Source organism: Diorhabda carinulata, chromosome 6 (genome assembly GCF_026250575.1).
Source record: "Diorhabda carinulata isolate Delta chromosome 6, icDioCari1.1, whole genome shotgun sequence".
In the NCBI taxonomy this organism is placed as follows: domain Eukaryota; kingdom Metazoa; phylum Arthropoda; class Insecta; order Coleoptera; family Chrysomelidae; genus Diorhabda; species Diorhabda carinulata.
This window is the reverse complement of record NC_079465.1, coordinates 9,725,773-9,746,661: the sequence shown is the minus strand read 5'-3', so window position 1 is coordinate 9,746,661 and position 20,889 is coordinate 9,725,773. Positions and strand designations below refer to the sequence as shown.

At 30.8% G+C, this 20,889-nt stretch overlaps 1 protein-coding gene across 1 annotated transcript in view; it reads left to right on the top strand.

The window, feature by feature from the left end:
• Window positions 1–20,889, top strand: part of LOC130895192 (uncharacterized) — a 40,257-nt gene that overhangs the window by 4,679 nt on the left and 14,689 nt on the right. Inside the window, exons 3-8 of the mRNA XM_057802374.1 lie at window positions 764–1,137; window positions 3,313–3,612; window positions 4,807–4,983; window positions 7,637–7,729; window positions 17,080–17,309; window positions 18,642–18,994. Coding sequence (XP_057658357.1) covers window positions 764–1,137; window positions 3,313–3,612; window positions 4,807–4,983; window positions 7,637–7,729; window positions 17,080–17,309; window positions 18,642–18,994 — 1,527 coding nt within the window. The remainder of the gene's footprint in view (window positions 1–763; window positions 1,138–3,312; window positions 3,613–4,806; window positions 4,984–7,636; window positions 7,730–17,079; window positions 17,310–18,641; window positions 18,995–20,889) is intronic.

Below are 20,889 nucleotides of genomic sequence, written 5' to 3'. Positions count from 1 at the left end.
ATTCAGTTCTTTTATCAAATATTGATGTTACTTTAGTATTATCTCTACTGTTAGTTTGTTTTATCACAATTTCTACGCCTTAGCCTTTGTGATGACCATAAATAAATCGCAAGGCCAGTCGTTGGAAGTTTGCGGATTCAACTTGGAGTTTCCCTGTTTCGCATATGGACAATTATACAAAATATATACAAAATATACAAAACAAAAAATATAATTTATCAGAAAGCTCTAAATTGATTAACAGACTGTATCATAACTGTGTGTGTTTTTCAATATCAAATTAAAACCTTATAAATAGCTGGTGTTTCAGGAAAACTCTGTTCTGTAAGTAAGCAACATCATGTGTAATTAATCGAAAATAATAAAACTTCATTCATATCGAGAATTTTCTTTATTTGTCTTAAAAAAAAAATTGATACCATTTGTTTGTTTTAAATTCATTTTATACAAAAGTTTAGGTCTTCTATTTTCGATTGAGACAGTACGAAATCTGCTGGGTCAGCTAGCCTCTAATAATTTTCTTTTTTGACTACAAACAAGTATTCTAGTCCTGAAAATTTAAACCATTTAAAATGTCAAAAAATAGATTTTATTATTTAATATTTAAAAACAGTTTTTCCAAATTTATAAATAACTTTGAATTTCCAATATTAATGAGTGACACTGTATTTTTACATCATTTATTATTTATAAGTATATAAAATATTCTGAGAACAAGTAAATCCACGTATCTCTAGGTTGTTTTCAGTTTAATCCTTTTTAGGATCTCAAACCCTCAAAACATTGCCCGAAGTAATGACTCTACAAGATTTTTCTGACGGACCTACATCAGCACCAGTAAAATTAAAAGCAAAAGGTCTGTTGGAACGACGAGGCTCAAACGCGAGCCTTACTATCGATTTGGGTTCCAACTCTAGCATTCCTGACGTAAAGCCAGCTGCTTTTAATCGATTGAATACAGCTAAAAGTGTATCTAACCTGACTTTATCAACGTTTGATTCAGACCAAATCTGCAGTTGTTTGAAGAAGTGCGAGGCTCAAGCCAAATGTATTGCCAATGATAGGAGAAAGTCACAAGAAGCATGTGGAAATTGTACTATTTATGAATCTGTTCCAAGTATTATGAGTAGTTGTGAGGTAAGTAATATCTCAATTCATTATCAATTTTGTTTTAATTACTCTATGCAACAGACAGACCAACGACAAATGAGTTGAAATTTCTGGAACAGTTGGTTATATTCGTACTGAACACTCCATTTACACTACCACTATCTTATCGCAAACTACCTTCAGTCTCTGAAGATGACAACTTGGTTATCGAAACGGTCGCGTGTTATAGTAAGTGTTGGTATAGTGGTAGAGTGAACAGTGTGTTAACGACAAATGAGTTGTTTAAATCAGTTTAATGAAAATTATTAGTAGGTTAGGAATCGTAAAGAAACTTCACAAATTATCTTGAATTTGTCTTTAATCGTTTTTGTTTTGTGTAACTATATAGTGCATACTTTCGAGAATTTAAGGCTTCTTCTTAAAAGATTCGATGTGGAATTCTTATTGATTTAGAGTAATTGGTACTCACCCCATGTACTCCTAACTAGGGGTGGGCAAAATAATCGATTAATCGTGCCGCGAAATACCTTTTTACCGAAATACCGAAAGAACAGTTATCGCCAAGACCGTTTGCGACCGAGGCAAGATAATCTTGAGGCCATTAAAAAGTTTCTCGGCTATGGCATACACACTATTATTCGTACAATCGTTAAAATAATCAATTTAACGATTCAAAAATTTATTTTCTGAATAATTATTTCAATATAATTCAAAATTAGAATCTTACTTTCAAATGTCTTCTGTAGGTTCATTATTTGGTTTGTTTTTATTGGGAATCAAACCATGATGTCTTCTGTATGTTCCTAGTGGTACACATAATCGAAAATTAATTATTTTCGATTAATCGATTATTTCCGATTTATCGATTATTTTCGATTGACGGATTATTTTCGATTGATCGATTATTTTATATAATCGATAATCGATTATATTTTTTGATAATTAGCCAGCCCTACTCCTAACCCCATTCCTATTTTGAAGTATCATTACAAGATAACATATATTTATTGATTGAGTGCAATGTGTCGTCTTTCCAATTATTTTAAAGTTTAAAATTCTCCATTTTGAAATCCATCGTTGACCATCCTGATCATAAAATGCCTTTCTATGACAATCTACAGGTGGGTTTTCTAGAATTATTTCAATTTCATCTTTTGGACAGGTTTTCATGTCTCTAAGTATTGGTTCAATTTTAAAGATTTTGCCCTTTTGTTTATTGTTTTCCCTTCTTGGTTATTGGAAGCTTAAAATTTTTTGTCATCCGTCACTCACTTTATATTTTAAACATTGAATCTTCTAATGACAGAAATTTAGAAAAAAAAATGTGATTTCAGTGTAACTGAAAGGAATGTGATTTGAAATTGAAACTTGGTGGATTCGCCAGGCTTCAACTGAACTGGAAGTCATCATAGTATCACTATTAAATATGGATAAAACCTCTTTTTATTCAGTAGGTTACAATGAAGTCAGGTTCAATCACTTTATGATGTCAAGCAGTGTATTTTGTAAAGGCCACTTAAGCATGCATAGACGAATATTGCACGTTGCTTGACATTACGCAAGTCTCTTGTCAATAAAAATTCCATAAAAAAAAGTAAACAATTGCCTAACCTCAAATTTTATTTTATATTTTGTGGGCGGCTTGACAATGAAAATAACAAAAGTAGGTAGAGTAAATAAGAAAAAGTGATCATGCTGCTCCCTTGTTTTTGGAGTTTGATGGACAGAAAAGAGTACCTAGGCGATGGGGAGCCAAGTTCTGGCTAGATAGAACAAAGGGAAACATAAGCTTAGCTATAGAATTAGACGAAAAACATACAAAATTATATTTGAGAATGGATGAGGAAACTTAAGGAAAATAAAACTAAGAAGTCAAAAGCTCATTTCCTCCTAGAATTACAACTTACACGCAATAAACATGTCATTAAATTGATAATGTTGCAAGTGCGAGTTCTTCCATGAAACAATCAGCTGAACTTCATCTGCGCATGCTTTTGATTAAGAAATATTGCATTGCACGTAGTCTTGCATCATGTCAAGCGGCCTCAAGCAAGTCAAATTTTATTATTTGCAATTTTCGATTTAATAGATAGAAAATATACAGTTATTAACAAATAGCTTAAATGATGCAACTAGTTTTTAACAATTCAGTTTACTTTTTCATAAAAGAGAGGAACTATCCACTAATTTAGATATTTTTAGGCTACCAAGTGTCAGCTTCCGAAAAAATGTAATTGTTGTACAAAATCTAGAAGAAAATCTTTATCAAATGAAAACTTGTATATTCCTCCATGCGGCTTTTGTCAAACCGGAGCATTTAAAGAATGTACAGGTACATCAAAACATTGTAAAGGTTACAGAAAAGCTTATTATCCGAGACAACCTGATATAGAAACTACACAGTTGCTATCAGAAGATTTCAAAGTACATTTAGAAAACGTTCAGTATTTACAAACTGCTGGAAATTTGCTTACTATAAGCGAGTTACAAAGAGCATGTGAGGTATGTAAATCAAAATAAAATAATTATTATTTTGAAATTATATTTATAGCATTGATATATTTTTGTTTATGTTTTTTTGAAGGCCAGATCGAGGAATGGATTCATTTTTTGGTTAGATTAGGTTCACAGATTTGAATAGGTTAGATTTACTCTAACTTATGTTAGGTTATCTCGATTGGCTGATAATTCGGAATAAAGATATGTTTTTTAATAATTGAAAGAACTTCCGATTCATTTAATTTCTAAATCCAGTACAAAAAGCCGAACCGGAAATCAACCAATCTAATTATTGATAAAATCGAAACTACTAATTTCCAACTTCCAGGACCTCAATAAATGGATTCTATGAAGACGTCAAATTAAGGTGTTTTTATAATTCCATACCAGGCAAATACAGAAGTGTTTCCAACTGATTTTCACATAAAATAAGACATTTTGTTGTTTACATAAAATAAGACATTTTATAGCACATAAAGCTGGTCTACTATTAGCCTACTAATCGTCAACTATTTTTTATACATACAGATCTACAGTATATATACATATTACATACAAGAGCTGTGTGATAGCAAAATCCCTACTGATCAAATATGATTTTGAGAAGAATCTTCTAGCCTCTAGTAACACCACATAAGAAAATGGTTGCAGTTCCACCGAGCTATTGTATAAACATAAACTTTGACATATAATCTCCATGTGATAGTGTCCGAGTCTAATTTAGATCATTTATCTGAAATTGCTAGAAAATATAAGGCGAAGTACATAACAGTGACCGCCGCTATCCAGTTGAAGTCATTGCACAGTGTTGATTTTGTTTAAATAACATAGCTAAGGTGCTACTGTTCTAAATAAACCATGATTCTACCTTATCAATATTGAATAACACTCTACTCTGCTACACCCAATTTCCCTGTAAATTCTGGAGATAAAAGGTTTAAATGTACTATTCGCCATGAGATGAATTAACTGAACTGAAGCCGAACCAATCGCTACTGCACGAAAGCTAGGTCCAAATAGGATTCAAATATTGATGGGAATAGTTATGTTGTAATCAGACTTACTAAATATTTACTTGTTAAAAAAGTAGTTATCATTTGATTAAGCTTATGAATGTTAGCTACGAACTACTGGGATATAAAGTTTTAAACCTATTTGGTTTTATTTGAAATTGTTTTATGATTCAATTTATTTCAGGTGTCACGTGTTCCAAAATTACATCAAGAATTCTGGGAAGTGCCATTAAATCTTCAAGAGAAATGTTATGTTTCTGGCAGCCAAAGCCGTAATAGATATAAGGGTGTTTTACCAAATGAACACAGTAGAGTCCATTTACCAGGACCACAATCATATATTCATGCCAATTACATTAAAGTAAGTAGCATATTGTGAAACTAATGTAATACACTTTGAAATGCTCCTAAACAACCATCTTCGATTGAGTATTGGTCTTTTCAATAACTGCAAAAAGTGGTAATTATGGTTCGCTATAAACTACTGTTCCATATTGAGTTTGAATTTCTGGAACTTTTGGTGATATTCATACTGAACTCACTGTTGACACTACCACTACATCAACTCTTACAATCACACTGCCTGACGCGCGTTTCGATAACCAAGTTATCGTCTTCAGAGACTGGAGGTGAACTAAAACCTAATGACTTACCTGTTTTATACTAAATTTCCTAAGGATAAAATACCAAATTTAGAAAAGAATGGTATATATGAAATTAGCTGTGATGATTGTGGCGAGAAGAATATTGGGCAGACTAAGAGATCCGTTATTGTCCGGTTCAAAGAGCTCATAGCTCGTTTAAAATATGGACGGACCGATAAATCGAGTTTTGCCGATCATGCTGCCAGTCATGATCATGACATAAATAATAATAATGTAAAATTGTTAAAAAATGTATCCAATAATAAATTGTTGGATGCATTTGAAAGCATTGAAATTGCTATATGTAAGAGAAGCTTAAATAGGGACACTCTATAGTTTAGTTATCAAAGAATAAATGTGAAGATTCCCGCCAAGGAAGTTTTTTTCGCAAGGGAAGGTTTATTGGTGGGAGAATTTAGTATAAAACAGGTAAGTCAAATCGTTAGGTTTTAGTTTACCTTCAGTCTCTGAGGATGTTAACTTGGTTATCGAAACGCGGGTCAGGCAGTGTAATTGTAAGTGTTGGTGTAGTATTAGTGTAAACAGTGTGTTCAGCACTGTTCTTTATATATCCATTTTAAATTTATTGGCAATTAAATGGTTTGGTTGGGAACTTATAAATTAAAAATATTTTGATTTACTTTCAAGTTATAATAATTTACTGTAACAACTTTCATATTAACATATTACATTTTTATATTCTAAAGGTATTATTTATTTTTTAATTTTCATTTTTACGAACTATTTCTTTCTCTCTGTCATTGTCCATTATGATAACTGTTAATATAAGTGGACACAATTTATCCATTACCCTTTTCCGTAGTAATAGTTTTAAGGAATGCTGTAGCAGTGTAGCAACGTTGCAAAATGTCAGTTGCAATCTCTGTGGCCTACGATTAGTGGTATCCTAGAACTCTAAAAATACATGGTTACAGTAGTACCATAGAACTCACCAAACTGTCCACCATCTAGATTATAATTTGGTGAAAAGGGGGAGTAAAGCCTCTACCTGGACCTGATCCCTTTTTTTAAAATTTTTTTAACAGCAGAACTGTTCAGAATAGAAAACTACAGCCAAGCACTCAAATCAAAAAGTGTTTTTGTTTCACTACCCTTGGATTTATGCTCCATTGCTTTGTTTCTTGCTTTCTCGGGTACAAGCGCTTTGCTGGAGTAGGGAAGATACCATCCTTCTCTACTGAGACTGATTGCCTACACAACACTAGGATTAAATGTTGTATTAATCTTTTGTAAGGTTGTCTGTTATTTTTTATGGACTTTTTCTCATTTTTTAGTTCTTAAATAATTCGTGAACTTTCATGACTATATTTCTACCATAATTTCTCAGTTGTTTATATAATAGTTTAATTTGACATTTCATGACCTTCAATAAATTGTAAAATTAAACAAAATTTTATGTATAGGAAATCTTGTTAAAAAACAATTTGTGTGATATGGATATTAGCTCGACTCAGGTCTAGAACAAACCCAACAAGCCCATAAAACTAGTATTGCAATTTTAACTTGTGACAGGTATCACTAATAGTCATTGAGAGGACCTTAAAGTTCACCTAAGATTATGTAAATATTTTCTTATGCCACCTCATTGACATCAATTTAGTTATTTATTAGCAACTGGGTTTTTCTTCTAGTTATTATGATACAAAGTAATTTTAATTCTTAATTATTATAGCACTACCTAGTTTGCCTTATTGATAAACATTAGCTTACATTATATTTTACAAGTTAATTTCTTTAGAAAAATTTCCTGTCCTCTAAATCATGTAAAGTATTTATTTTTATTATTAAACGAGGTTCATAATCTCTACATAGATTTTTATGTTTTGCAGTTCTCTTAAGTTTTATGCTACATATATAACCTCCAATAGGATAGGGAAGTAATATTTGCTTATTATTAGGATTTTCCACATCATCTCATAATTCAATCACTTACATTTCTAATATTTGTTCTTATTGTATTTATATTTTTGTAATTATCTTGTTATCCAATTTAATATCTTGTTATAACTCCAAAGTCTTCTTCTTGTTCTTATCTTCCAATTTTTCCCTCCATAAACTTTACAATCTAAATCTGTTTAAAATTGAATGAGTGTCTGTGATTGAACACAACTATTATTTTTGTAGTATCCGAGTTGGAATTTTTGAAACCCTTATTTATATTTATATTGAGTATACTGCTTATTACCACTCACACAATAGCCACAACTACTCTGTCTGGTCCTTCGAGCCGGATATGAACCAGCGACCTATGGAAGGCTCGAAGGTAATCAGTTTACCTTGGATTGCTGAAGACGATATTGAATCGCGGGTTAGACAGTATTTAGTATTTTATACTATGTTTGATTTTAGGGACCAGATTATACAGAGACTCTTTATATAGCCACTCAGGGGCCAATGGCTCATACATGTCAAGACTTTTGGGAAATGGTGTGGAGTACACATGTGAGTTGAATAAAATTATTAATAAATTTGCTTTATGTTGCGTATACCAAATGGTTTAAAGCAAAATTAGCAGATTATTCATTTAATTATTCAATAGTAGAAAAATGAGTTTAGTTATCTCATTTGATGATAAAATGAAATTTAACTTTACTTTACACACAGTGTTCCTTAACCAGTCTTAAATGAAAATTACTTGAACGTCTAAACTTAAACTAGAGCACGAATGCAACGTTTTAGGCCTATTCAGAAAAAGGGTTTCCCGAGCTCTTGGAGAATAATAGGGGTTTGAATTTTTGATTTAATAATTATAGAAATGAATTACATTCATTTTTTAAATAATATTAGTTAAATATCAATAATTATATATGACATGTTTTTTAGAAAACATGAAAATAATATACTTCTTACACATACAATGTAGTGTCATTTTTTTAATGAGCTTAAATTAAGTATGATATGAATTATATTCACAAATTGTTTATCCTATTTAGGATTCGCCTTTGAAACTTAATATTTCATCCATGAGATATTGAAGTCATGTTTACACCGACTCCATCGCCTGTTCATTATAAAAACCTAAACCACATCCATTCTTGTAACAAAAATTGAAAAAGTGAAATAAGACGGTGTGTACTTTTGGTGTAACAGGGATTTTCAACTTTAAATAATTGTTTTTGAATTCCTCGATACATTCTTTGTAGTTTTCATCTAATTTCATTTTGAAACAAGCATCAACGACTTTATTTAAACTTTGAAATACTTCAACGTATTTCAAACAATGCAGTGAGTATTTTCTCAAGATGTAAATTTTGTTTAGCAACATTTGCATGAATTTCCCCTGAAATCTGGAGAGCCATGCATGATCTCACGCTGTACACTACCAGCACTTCCCCTCTTGAAAGCATCTGATTCAAACTCTTGAAACAGTCTTTCTTCGTTAGCATTAATTATTGGTGGATGAATACAATTCATAAAATTTTGAACTTTTTTTTGTTTGCTCCTGATTCAATTCAGTCTAGATAATTTTTTGTTGTTCCTCCAATTATTCTATAAGGACTTGCGTGTGTCATAATGTCAACTAGAATATTTGCTTTAGATCTGTAGCAATCGTTCCACCAAAGTTATTGATCGACAATAACAATATCGAAGCATTTGTGTAGATTTCTTTTGTACTCAGTACTACAGCTAAAATTAATAACTGCTTCACACCAGAAGCTTTAAAAATTTTTGATGTTATTTCTTCACTATACTTCTGTCGTGATTTTATTTCTTCATTTATCTTCTTACTAAAATAACTGATAACTATATTGTATCATATGCAAATGATACAGCTGCGATAGCTGAAGGAAAGACATGGGAAGGAACTATAAATAAAATGAATAAATTATTGGATGAAATAGATGTTTGGTTTACTGCTAACAAATTAACGTTAAATATTGATAAAACGGTCTATATTACTTTTGGAAATTATTCTGATAGTGTTCCTATCGAGAAATAAAAACTACTAACTAGAGTTGAATGCTATAAATACCTTGGAATTATAATTGATTATAATTTAAAATGGAATAAGCATATTGAATATTTAATCAATAAAACTAAGTATATTACTTTTGTCTTCTATAAATTATCCAAATTTATGGAAAATAAAACTCTTATGGTAATTTATTATGCACTTTTTCAAAGTATTATAGGTTATGGAATTATTGCATGGGGTGGTGTGTATTCTAATAATTTAAATCTGATACAGACGCTTCAAAACAAATTATTAAAAATTATTAACAAATATGTACAATTTTACTAATAGCGCTTATCCATTAAATATCGAGCAATTATTTTGCTTGGAAGCTGTTGTATATTACTATAAAGAACTAAATAATAAATATGAGTCATCAACAAGTAAAACTAGAAATAAAAGTGTTCTGCTACCAAAAATGTTTAAAACTGTTAGTGATATTTTGGCAATAAAAATATTTAATAAATTAAGGAGATAAAGGGAAATTGAAACAATAAGTACTTAAAAAGTAATTTGAAACTTTGGACTGTAAAAAATGTTTAAACCAAATAAGTACTATATTTTGTTAATATTAATTATTGTATACTAATTTTATTATCAATTTTATTATAATGGGGTTGGGATGACACATTTCTTATTAAAAACCATGTATTAAATGTTTTATTATTTTATTTTTAATAAGTAAAGTACCAGTTCCTACATACAGGTATTGTATACTTCTGTGGGAATTATAAAGTATTGTAAATGCTTGTAATTTTTTACTGGTTATAAATAAATAAATAAATGTTTATCTCTGAAGACTGGATGGACACACATACTTTTTAAATCAACCTCCCCCATAATACCAAACTTCAAATGAGTATTTGGCATTTGTCGCTTAGCTTCAACAGTAGCTATGAAATCTTCAAGGTTATGGCAGTAAACTAATGTTTCTTCAGATTTCTTTTCACTGTTGTTCAAATGTATACTTGAGAAATCTACTTTTTCAACTGCGAAAAATTTATCGACGTCATGATTTTGCTGCATAAGTTCTCTTTTCAAATTAAGCTGAAGATTTTTCATATTTTTAGGAGCTACTCGAACAGCTTTAGCTATTGCACAAGTAGTCTCAGACTGAAAATCTTCAATACCAAGTAAATTTTGATTGAGAAATTTGTTGTCTTTGGAACTTTTATTTAAATATATTTTCACTGGTTTACCTGTCATCTGAAAAAGTGATATGATTGAATCATTCTCATCCACAGAAATTGATGGTTTATCAGCTATTACATGTTTTCATAAAGACGAAGTAACTTGTTCTTTACCTTTCAAAGTACAAGATTCATTCACAGCTTTTTAAAATTGATTACGGGAAATGCTTTGGATCATGCATATTTGAATCTTTGCTTAATAAAATTGAAGTATTTACGACACCGCTTTTTAACTGAAGACTGTCATGTATTGCCAGCAACCTGATCTATTTTTGAATTCGACGGAAAAATATTTTGTCGTTTATGAAAATTTTGTCTAAAAAATTAACATGTCCTGGCGATCTTGAAATTTCACAAAATTGGCAATCACATAGCTCATTTTTACGAGACCTAATTTGCTTTTGTATCTTTATTAAGTTATTTTTATGTTTTTTTTTTTAGTTTTCACAAGCTTTTGTCTATAAATTGTAACAATTTTTTACAATAAAGCATTTCTCTCCCTATTTTTCAATACATATAAAGAATAGCCTGGTTTTCCATGTTACCACCTCAACACACATTCATTTTGCCCACTACTCGCGATAAACAATCATTACTTGGATCATACTTGTCTAATAATTTCTTTAATTTAAGTTGCAATGCTGCACTTATTTTATTCATGTTATAACCTTTCTCAAAACACAGTAAACACATTGAATGTCGATTTTCATCGTTCTAGGGCGATTCAAACCCGTTTATCAAAATTCGAGGACAACTTCGAACACAATTAATCAAGAATAAACTCAACGTGCGATGGCAGCTTGACACAGAGCATCACTCTGATTTATTTGTTATATCACCTCTACTCTAATACTGAATAAAGAGCGTTCCGAATAAGATTTATTTACATTTTTACTCTAGTCTACACTTTACACTTACAGCAGTATGATTATAGATATGAACACTATGTTTCAGTATCTATATTTTTATATTTTGTACCTGATTATATTCAATGCAGGCATTCGAAAATCATTCTATATGTGAACTCGTATTACTTTCATTATTAGCGTAGAAAAGATGAATGTAATTCATTTATATAATAACATCGAAAATGAAAAGAAATTTTCGAAAAAACCATTCAAACCCCTAGCTCGGGAAACCGATTTTCTGAATAAGCTTAAAACATTTTATTTGAGCTCCAGTATTTACGTAGATCAAAGACATTCAAGTCTAGTGCAGTTAACATCCAGATAAATGATCATTTTTTTAAAACAGTTTAATACTCGTTTTTTTTTCAAATATATGTCTAGGGATATCTTGGTTGTCTAGGGTTTTTTTGTCTTCGTAAAACGCCGGGTATATGGAAAACATTTTATTGATGGAAATTAAACAATGAAATTGGTTCACAAATAATTACAAAGGATTCAAAAATAAAAATGAGCTTGATAGTAAAAATATTAAAATATTGAATATCGCAATACATTGTCGTAATTAAGTTAAATGATCGGGAAACCGTCTATACAAGTGCGGGAGTCATCTTTGCCCGCTTAACCCTCATCGTTCAGTGTCTTCTTTCCCTCTGAATGTTCTCGCTGGGTTATGGCTAATCGAAGGAAACTCGTGACTGTGTTGTGCAGTGAGATGGAGTAGATCAATAGTTGTTTTCTGTCCTATTGGGAATGTAATATCGACTTAATCCTACATATGTTATTATTAAAATGAATCTGCTTAATATGTATCAGTATTAGGGCTTAACCCTTTTTAGACATCTGGAAGTGATCAATCCGATATCAATAAAGAATTTTGTGAAGAAGAAAGTGATGACCAAGTAGAAATAACTCATTCTAGGAAAGAAGTTTCAGACCAAAATCATATATACAGAAAATATTGAAGCTCCTGTAGAAAATGCAAGTTGTTGTAGTTCTTTTATTTTGTGCTTAAAACCAGAGAAAAATTTTTAGTAAACACACTTGTAAAATAGCCTCCAATATACATGCTAATTTTTCACCTTATCACTGTTTTAAAGAACTATATCCATCTTCATTACATTTATATATATATTCAGTTTACAAATGAAAAATTGAAAATGAAGTCATGCTTGGTTATGTGAAACAATCGTGTTTCGCATACTAGTTCCCACTAGTCCACTCATCCTTTATTGGATAATTTTCTCCACAAAAAATGCAACAGCTTAAAAAAATTTTTTTCAAAACTATATTTTGCATCAACGAAACAACTAGCAGAATACTCCAAAACTCATTATTTAGATGATGTAATCGAAAAGGTACATTCCGATCAAATGATACGATAAGAACTATATCGCAAATAAAATTAATGGTAAACAAATGTTTTCTACACCCTGCTTATAATGACTGCCATAAACACTTGGATACAGGAAATACAAGGGACAACTTTTCTTTCCAGCAATTTATATTCCTCCTGGGATGGAAAAACCATCCATTGGATCTACCAGAGGAAGTTAAAGTATAAATTGTATGACTTCTCTATGTCTGAATTGTTCAAAATATAAATATTAGGTCATTCCATATGAATCAACACATTAAAATAAAAAAAATTACTTAACTCTTTCAGAATTTGATGAAATTTGGTTGTAAAGATTAAGAAAAATGGCAATTTGTTTTCAAATATCCAACAGTTTCAGAATTATCCACCCAAAAAATATAACCGACATATTTTGAAATCACCATGGCTTTTCTCCTAATTGAGCTAGAGAGATGGGAGTGGTGTCATTTTACTCAGTTTTAAATGCTCTTTTTTGAGCACCATACATGTTATAAAAAATTTTTAGAAAAATAATATTCAAAATTTTGATTTTCTGATAAAGTGCATTTTTGTAAATTTCCAAAAAATTCTTACTTATGGTAAGTGACTCTGAAAATTTCAAAGCGGGAGGCAGATGGGTTCATGGTTAATAGAGTGTCCGTTAGTTCCCAAATTGGATTTTGCTCTGCAAACGCCCCTCACATTTTTAGAATATGACTTAAAAAAATATTTAAATTTATTCGTTTTGTAATCTAACGCCATCTGTGAACACTGGGAGAACTTCATGTAATTTGAGTCTATAACCATTATTTATGAACTAGGTACACAGCTGAAAAAAATTAGATATTAGATTAGATCTATTATATATATATACAGTGCTTTTCAGATAAAAGTATCCACCTTTAATAACTTTTGTAATACTGGTATTTAGAAAAAATCCAAAAACACGTCAATTTATGTTGGAAGGGGCAAGCATTATGGCTTATTTAAACTTACTGGAAAAGCCACCCCCTCACCCCTAGCAGCATCCCCTTTATTTTTTTAAATTACTTTTCATATTTTTTATGTAAAATTTGGATACTCCTCTTTGAGCTGATTTCAAAAATGTATAATACTTGTAGGTTAAAGTGGTTAGTTTATGAGATAAACAATTTTTCTTTTAAGAGCACAAATTTTACTTATTATTTACTTTCACCTTATTTGCCTGTACTAAAATGGGTTGTACAACAGTTCAAACTCTTTAATCTTTTTAACTGTGCTATTTATTCTACTTAAAAAATCCAAACAACAAAAAACTCTACTTTTTATTAAAGTTTGACATTGTCAACTAGAATTTGTAGTCACTATTGATAGTGTAATTTGATACATTATTTATTTTGTTTCTCTGAAATGGTTTACTCTTTGCAAGAAAGAATTGAAATTGTAGGTTTATACTACCAAAATAATAATTGTGCAAGAGCTGCTGCTAGAATATTTAACGAATTACATGACGGAAGACATGCAACTCATAAGTATGTAATTCAACTGATGGAGAAATTTACCACAACAGGGTCTGTTTGCAATAAAGTGCATAAGCGAGAGGGACTCGTAAATAACGAAGCAATCCAAGTGGCAATTTTAGGGCAAGTCAGCTTAGAGGCTCAACAACCCCAATCGTTGTCAACAATAAGTAGAGCGATCGGTGTTTCATCTTCTACAGTTTTCCGAGTTCTACATAAATTCAAGTACCACCCATACAAAGTTAAGTTGGTGCACGAGTTGAATGAAGATGATTTTGATCGTCGTCTAGAGTTTTGCGAATCAATGACGCAAATTATCAATAACAATCCACAATTGTTAAACAATATTTGCTTTTCTGATGAATGCTCATGGTCATTAAATGGCTTAGTAAGTAGGCATAATTGTAGATATTGGGCTGAAAGTGATCCACATATTATGCGTGAATTCCATACACAACATCCCCAAAAGTTAAACGTTTGGTGTGGTATCCTAGGTGACCACATTGTCGGACCTTTCTTCATCAACGGAAATTTAAATGGTGGTGAATCATATCTTGAGTTACTCAGGGAAGGGGTTGACCCACGTATTACAACAATAATAGAAAATGATGATAACCTTTCCGAAGATTTACTGGTATTTCAACAAGACGGAGCCCCCCCACACTATGCTATGCCTGTCCGACAATTTTTAAACGAAACATTCCCCGATCGTTGGATAGGTAGAAGGGGGCAGATGATGGAGTGGCCACCTAGGTCACCGGATTTAACACCCCTAGACTTCTTTTTATGGGGGTATTTAAAAACAAAAGTTTATGCTACCCAACCAGAATCTCTGGATGATTTACGAGAGAGGATAGAAAATGAATGTCGACAATTAAATCCAGCCGTATTAAGCAATGTCAGAGAGGCATTTTAAAATAGATTATACCATTGTATGGAAGTGATTGGTACTCATTTTGAACACTTATTGTAACTTCATAATAAATAGCACAGTTAAAAAGATTAAAGAGTTTGAACTGTTGTACAACCCATTTTAGTACAGGCAAATAAGGTGAAAGTAAATAATAAGTAAAATTTGTGCTCTTAAAAGAAAAATTGTTTATCTCATAAACTAACCACTTTAACCTACAAGTATTATACATTTTTGAAATCAGCTCAAAGAGGAGTATCCAAATTTTACATAAAAAATATGAAAAGTAATTTAAAAAAATAAAGGGGATGCTGCTAGGGGTGAGGGGGTGGCTTTTCCAGTAAGTTTAAATAAGCCATAATGCTTGCCCCTTCCAACATAAATTGACGTGTTTTTGGATTTTTTCTAAATACCAGTATTACAAAAGTTATTAAAGGTGGATACTTTTATCTGAAAAGCACTGTATATATATATATATATATATATATATATATATATATATATATATATATATATAGAGAGAGAGAGAGAGAGAGAGAGAGATAGAGAGAGAGAGAGAGCTATTATATATATCTATTAGATATTTATTTATGCTTCATGCATATCTCCAAATTTAGATTTACAATTTTTAAAAATTTTTTATCAATTCAATTGTGAAGATTCAGAATTCGATTCGTTCAATACATATGGTGAGGTTAAAAATTTAAAAAAGAAGGATATTGATTTTTTTATTAATTTGGATTCGTTAAAATTTTTCGATAGATTTGATATTACTAAAGATATTACTAAAGATTTGTATTGTAATACAAATTTTGTATGTATTTATTTTATCACTCATCTCTATGTATTTAGTTTGATATGAATAAAAATTATGGTGGAAATAAAAAAAACGATAAATTTAATAATGAATACAATTTTATCCTTGATTAACTTTTATCTCGCGTTATTTAAATGGGAAATGTATTATGATTTAGGCACAGGTTAATGTGAATATAGTTGGTTCGAGTATAATATTTTTTTTTCAGGTCATAACCTAGAAATTTCAAGAGCGTTTGCAGAACAAAATCTAGTTTAGGAAATAACTGACACTCTAATAGTTAAATAATAATTTTTAAAAAGGATGTATCAAAAGAAAAAGCATATAAAACTGAGTAAAATAACATCACTCCCATCTCTCCAGCTCAATTAGGATAAAAGCAAAAGTGATTTCAAAATATTTCAGCTACATTTTTTTATGGATACTGGAAAACTTTACATGGCCGTAATTTTTAAATCGTTTGAGATATTTGAAAAAAGTTGCCATCTTAATCTCTTCATACCAAATTCAGGTTTATACCCCGTGTTGATTTGACATGGAATGACCCTAATATTGAAATATTTTGTAAAATATGTATCAAAATTGTCTTTAATAGAGAAAAAATTCTATAGGGCCGATGGTTCATATAAGTACAACAACAAAATTTAATGGAGCATATTTGTACCACCAACCCTCTCATACCCTTGATATTTTTGTCGACATTTTCTATCACAAATAATACCTTTCAAACATGAAATAACCTTAGTATTCCCCACTATCCCAGAAAAATGAGTCTCTAAAGGGTTAAGTTGAAATTTCTGCAGCCATAAGTGATATTCATACTGAACACTGTGTTCACTACCATCCCTCACAATTACACCAGCGACCTAAATAAGGCTTGAAGGAGATACAGTGTATCTGTGAGTGTTGCTATATGGTAGTAAACAGTGTGCTTAGTATTAGGATTTGGAAATTTAGTCACCCCTCGATTAATGAAGATAATTTATTCAATAGCACTGAACAAAGTAAGCTAAAATACAATCAAACATTTCATGTAAACCTCGTGACTTTGAAGAAGACGCGTGCGTTACTGTTTATAGTTTTTTTGAATTAATATTAAACTTTTCCTGAAAACATCCTCTAAATGTAAGCTCAAATTTATATTTCTTTTTATTTTCAGTGTAAATGTATAGTAATGTTAACAGGTTTAGTAGAAAAAGGTTGGAGTAAATGTGAACTATATTTTCCACTTGGAAAAAAGGACGACAGTACAGAGAAATCTTTTTACTATGTTAAAACAACAAAAGTACGCGATAAATTTACATTTGATACTAAAATAAATACTCAACAATATGAAGAAGAGACGCAAGCTTTTGAACAATTAAATGAAGTCACTTTTGGCAATTATAGGTAGGCATTTTCTTTTACAAAGTTTTCATATTTATTTCATTTATTTTAGACTCGTTTAGATTCAGAAACAATTCTACCTTCTGTCTCGTAAACAGCTCATGTATTTTCCCAATCTTTATTTACCACATTGGGTTTTGATCTACATGCAATTAATTTCTTAAAAGTCCTTAAATCTGCAGAAGAATTCATTTATGTTCATCATTGGTTTCAAAAAGGCGTTCAATTGAGTACAACATACACATCTAATCAATCAATTAAAATGGTTCTGGTAAAAAAGACTTCAGAAATACCGAAAACCTGCACTAGTATCAGTAAATGCTTATAAGAGTTATAGGCTAAGCTTTTAGAAAAATTTTAAAAGCTCAACATCAGAATGTATATTCTTTAATATATTGATGTCTGAGCTCAGAATATAATGAGTTAATAAGATAAATGGTAAGAATTTTAATAGCATACACTGACCACACAGTTCTCTTAACAGAATCAGATATGACCCTTGCAGGGTCCATGAAGATCTGTTTAACAGCAACAATGGAAGTTAACCTAGACTTTATTTTATTAGAAAATAATTAGAAGAATGATACTTTTCACTTAATCAGTAAATATACCATGAAATAATAATAGGTATAGAAGTATATGACTCCTAATCAATAGAAACATATCCTTGCACCTTCCATGTGGAAGTTTTAGCCATTTAGCCAGAAGGTGTACACAATTCAATATAGACAGGAACTATCCGAAAAGAGATATAGCAAACTTATCTCACAGGCAAACAGCCATAAAAGCTATTAACTCAATAATAATCAAGTCAAACTTAGCTATGGAATGTATGTAGACAACAAACAAAGGCAAAGAAAAATTCTTGTTTTTTCCTTATACCTATTCAGGCGTCGGATTGGAACTCATTTTTCCTTGCTTTTCTGCCCTTGGCAAGGACTTTTACTTCCTTCCAGAGTCGCCAATAACTGCAGATTTGATGGACCACAGGATGACACACTGAAAGCAAACTTTCTATACGCGGCAACAGGCCCTTTCTCTGGTAATTGCGTTGACCAAAGCTGTAAGCAAGAGAAAACATAATAGATATTTTTGGGTCACTGTGAATGTGTAAACCGTTTATTTTTTGTAATATTGATCTAATCTTATGGAGAATGTTGGATATTAGCTTTGGCAGAAGGGCATATTTGAATTTGATGAAGTTATGAGCATATCAGATGCAGTGAAATTTCTCAATATCAAATGTGAAATAACAATCTTCTTTGTACCATACATATATTAACATACTTAGTTCTTTTGTTGTAGAACGGTTTTTATCTGTAATATCTTTTACAGGATTACTTATTTAAGTGAGAGTAATGTGGAAGAATGTTACATAAGGCAGTTAAAATTGAATAAATTAGACTCTTCTGCAGAACCTCGGATCATAAGCCATTACTGGTTGCCGAATTGGCCAGATCACAAAATGGCTTGTCCGGATCAAGTTTTAAAAATGGCTGTTGATATTTTGAATCTAATGTTACCGATGAGAAAGCTGGCTGATAATACTGTAAACGACATATCGAAAACAACCGAAGAATCTCTTTCACAAAGTACAAAATATAAAACTGATCTCAAATCAAGAAGTAACTCTGAAACTTTTGAACCCAAAATGTCAAAGAGGGATGCAATGCTTGCCATATCCAAAGGTATGTATATACAAGTGTAGAGTAGGAATAGTTCGTACTTTGGGAATGGTAATTGAACAATAGAATAATTGATAAAAAAATTGCTTAATATTAAAAAGGCATATTTTTTTCGTACAAATAGAGAAGACATAGCTTAGCAACTGCAATGTTAAATATCACTGACAACAAAATAAGAGCATCGGATAAGAAGAAGGCTGTGATATATACTTCCTTGGATTACTCCAAGGCATTTGATGTGTTTAATTATGATCTTCTTTGTGCAAAGCTGAAAGATCTGGGATTTGACGAAATATCTTGTAAATTTTTAGAATCTAACTTAAAAAGAAGAAGGCAGAGAGTTTGCATGGATCAGAGTTGATCTGAGGCTGGCGAAATAGTATCTGGTGTGCTGCAGGGTTCAATAATTGGCCTACTTTAGTTCCTTGTATTTGTCTTTGATATTTGTGATAGTACCTCACACTCTCACATTCAATCATATGCTGATGACATTCAGGTTCTACACTACTTTGATCCTGCAGATCCAGATGCAGCAGCTACACACCTAAATAGAGATCTGTCAAGTATTCTTAAATATTCCACTGATAAGAATCAAAAGCTGAATGCAAATAAGATTGAAGTTTTGTTGTTTTGTTCTCAGATACTTAGAGAAAATTTGCAACAAAATTTGAAATTGGAGTTGGGCAGTGAGACATTGGTAATAAAACAATTCGCTAAAACTCAGGACTAATTTTAGATGTGGACGTGAGGTTTTAAAAACCATTTAAAGATACTTTTGCAGAAAAGCTATGCTAAGATGAAAATCTTATGTATGAACAGGTCTATTCTCAATTTTAAGATAAGGGAAAAGCTTTGCGAATCTTTAGTATTGTCTATTTTTACCTACTGTTAATGTTGTTTACTATCCTTGTCTTGACATGACATCGAAAAATCGTGTGCAATATGTACAAAACGTATTTTATTTTTAAGCGAAGAAAGTATAACTATATGTTGGCTAAAATTAAGGAATTAAATTGGTTTAAATGCTGCAAAGCTTGATTTTATGTGTCTTCTGAAGAAAGTGTTAAAACATTCGACACCTGTTTATTTGAGAGAAAAACTAGTTTTTTGTGCAAAAATAAATAATGTACATGTGCGGCATAAAAATCTGTTTTCTAAAGAAGTTTCTCTTGTTTAGCTTTCAAAAGTTATAATTCTCTCCTCTAGGACCTTAAATTGAGTGGTATAAATTCTTTTAAATCTAAGTACATTGCAATTTTGCTTAATAAGCAAATACGTAACTATCTTTATCTTTTTTTTTAGTTTTTTGTAATTATTTAATAAGTTTATAATTGAGACTGTATAAAGTTCTTTTGCATAGATAAGCGGCTGGAAGTGTTTAGGTAGAAGAATAACATAAATGTTAAATCTCGCCACTCCTGTTGCATGATGTCTGTTTGTAAATTGTAGTGTGTACACATATCAGACCAATAAAGACAATTTATCATTATTATTATAATTTCTCTGAATTATTAAAATTTGAAAAAAGTTTGTAGTATTCAACCTCACTCCCAAATTATGAACTTCTTAATTAAAACCGTTTGACAGATATTTGAAAAAGTAAGGTTCCAATTTTACCCCTTTAAATGGTTATATTTCTCTTATTATTGGGCTTAAAAAGTAGTGTTTATATTGAAGTATCCTTATTTTTGGAAATTGATGTACATAATCCTGCATTACTGATTAATAGATATAAATTTGTAAAAAAATTACAAAATCCACTAATATAACGTTCTAGAAAGTAGCAGAACTTAGGATAATGGGATATCGCTGTCAATTGGCTAAGTTTTCCTGTTCTTTTCATTTTAATACAAAATGTTTTTTATAAAGAAATATTTAGGCATTAAAAACTAACATCA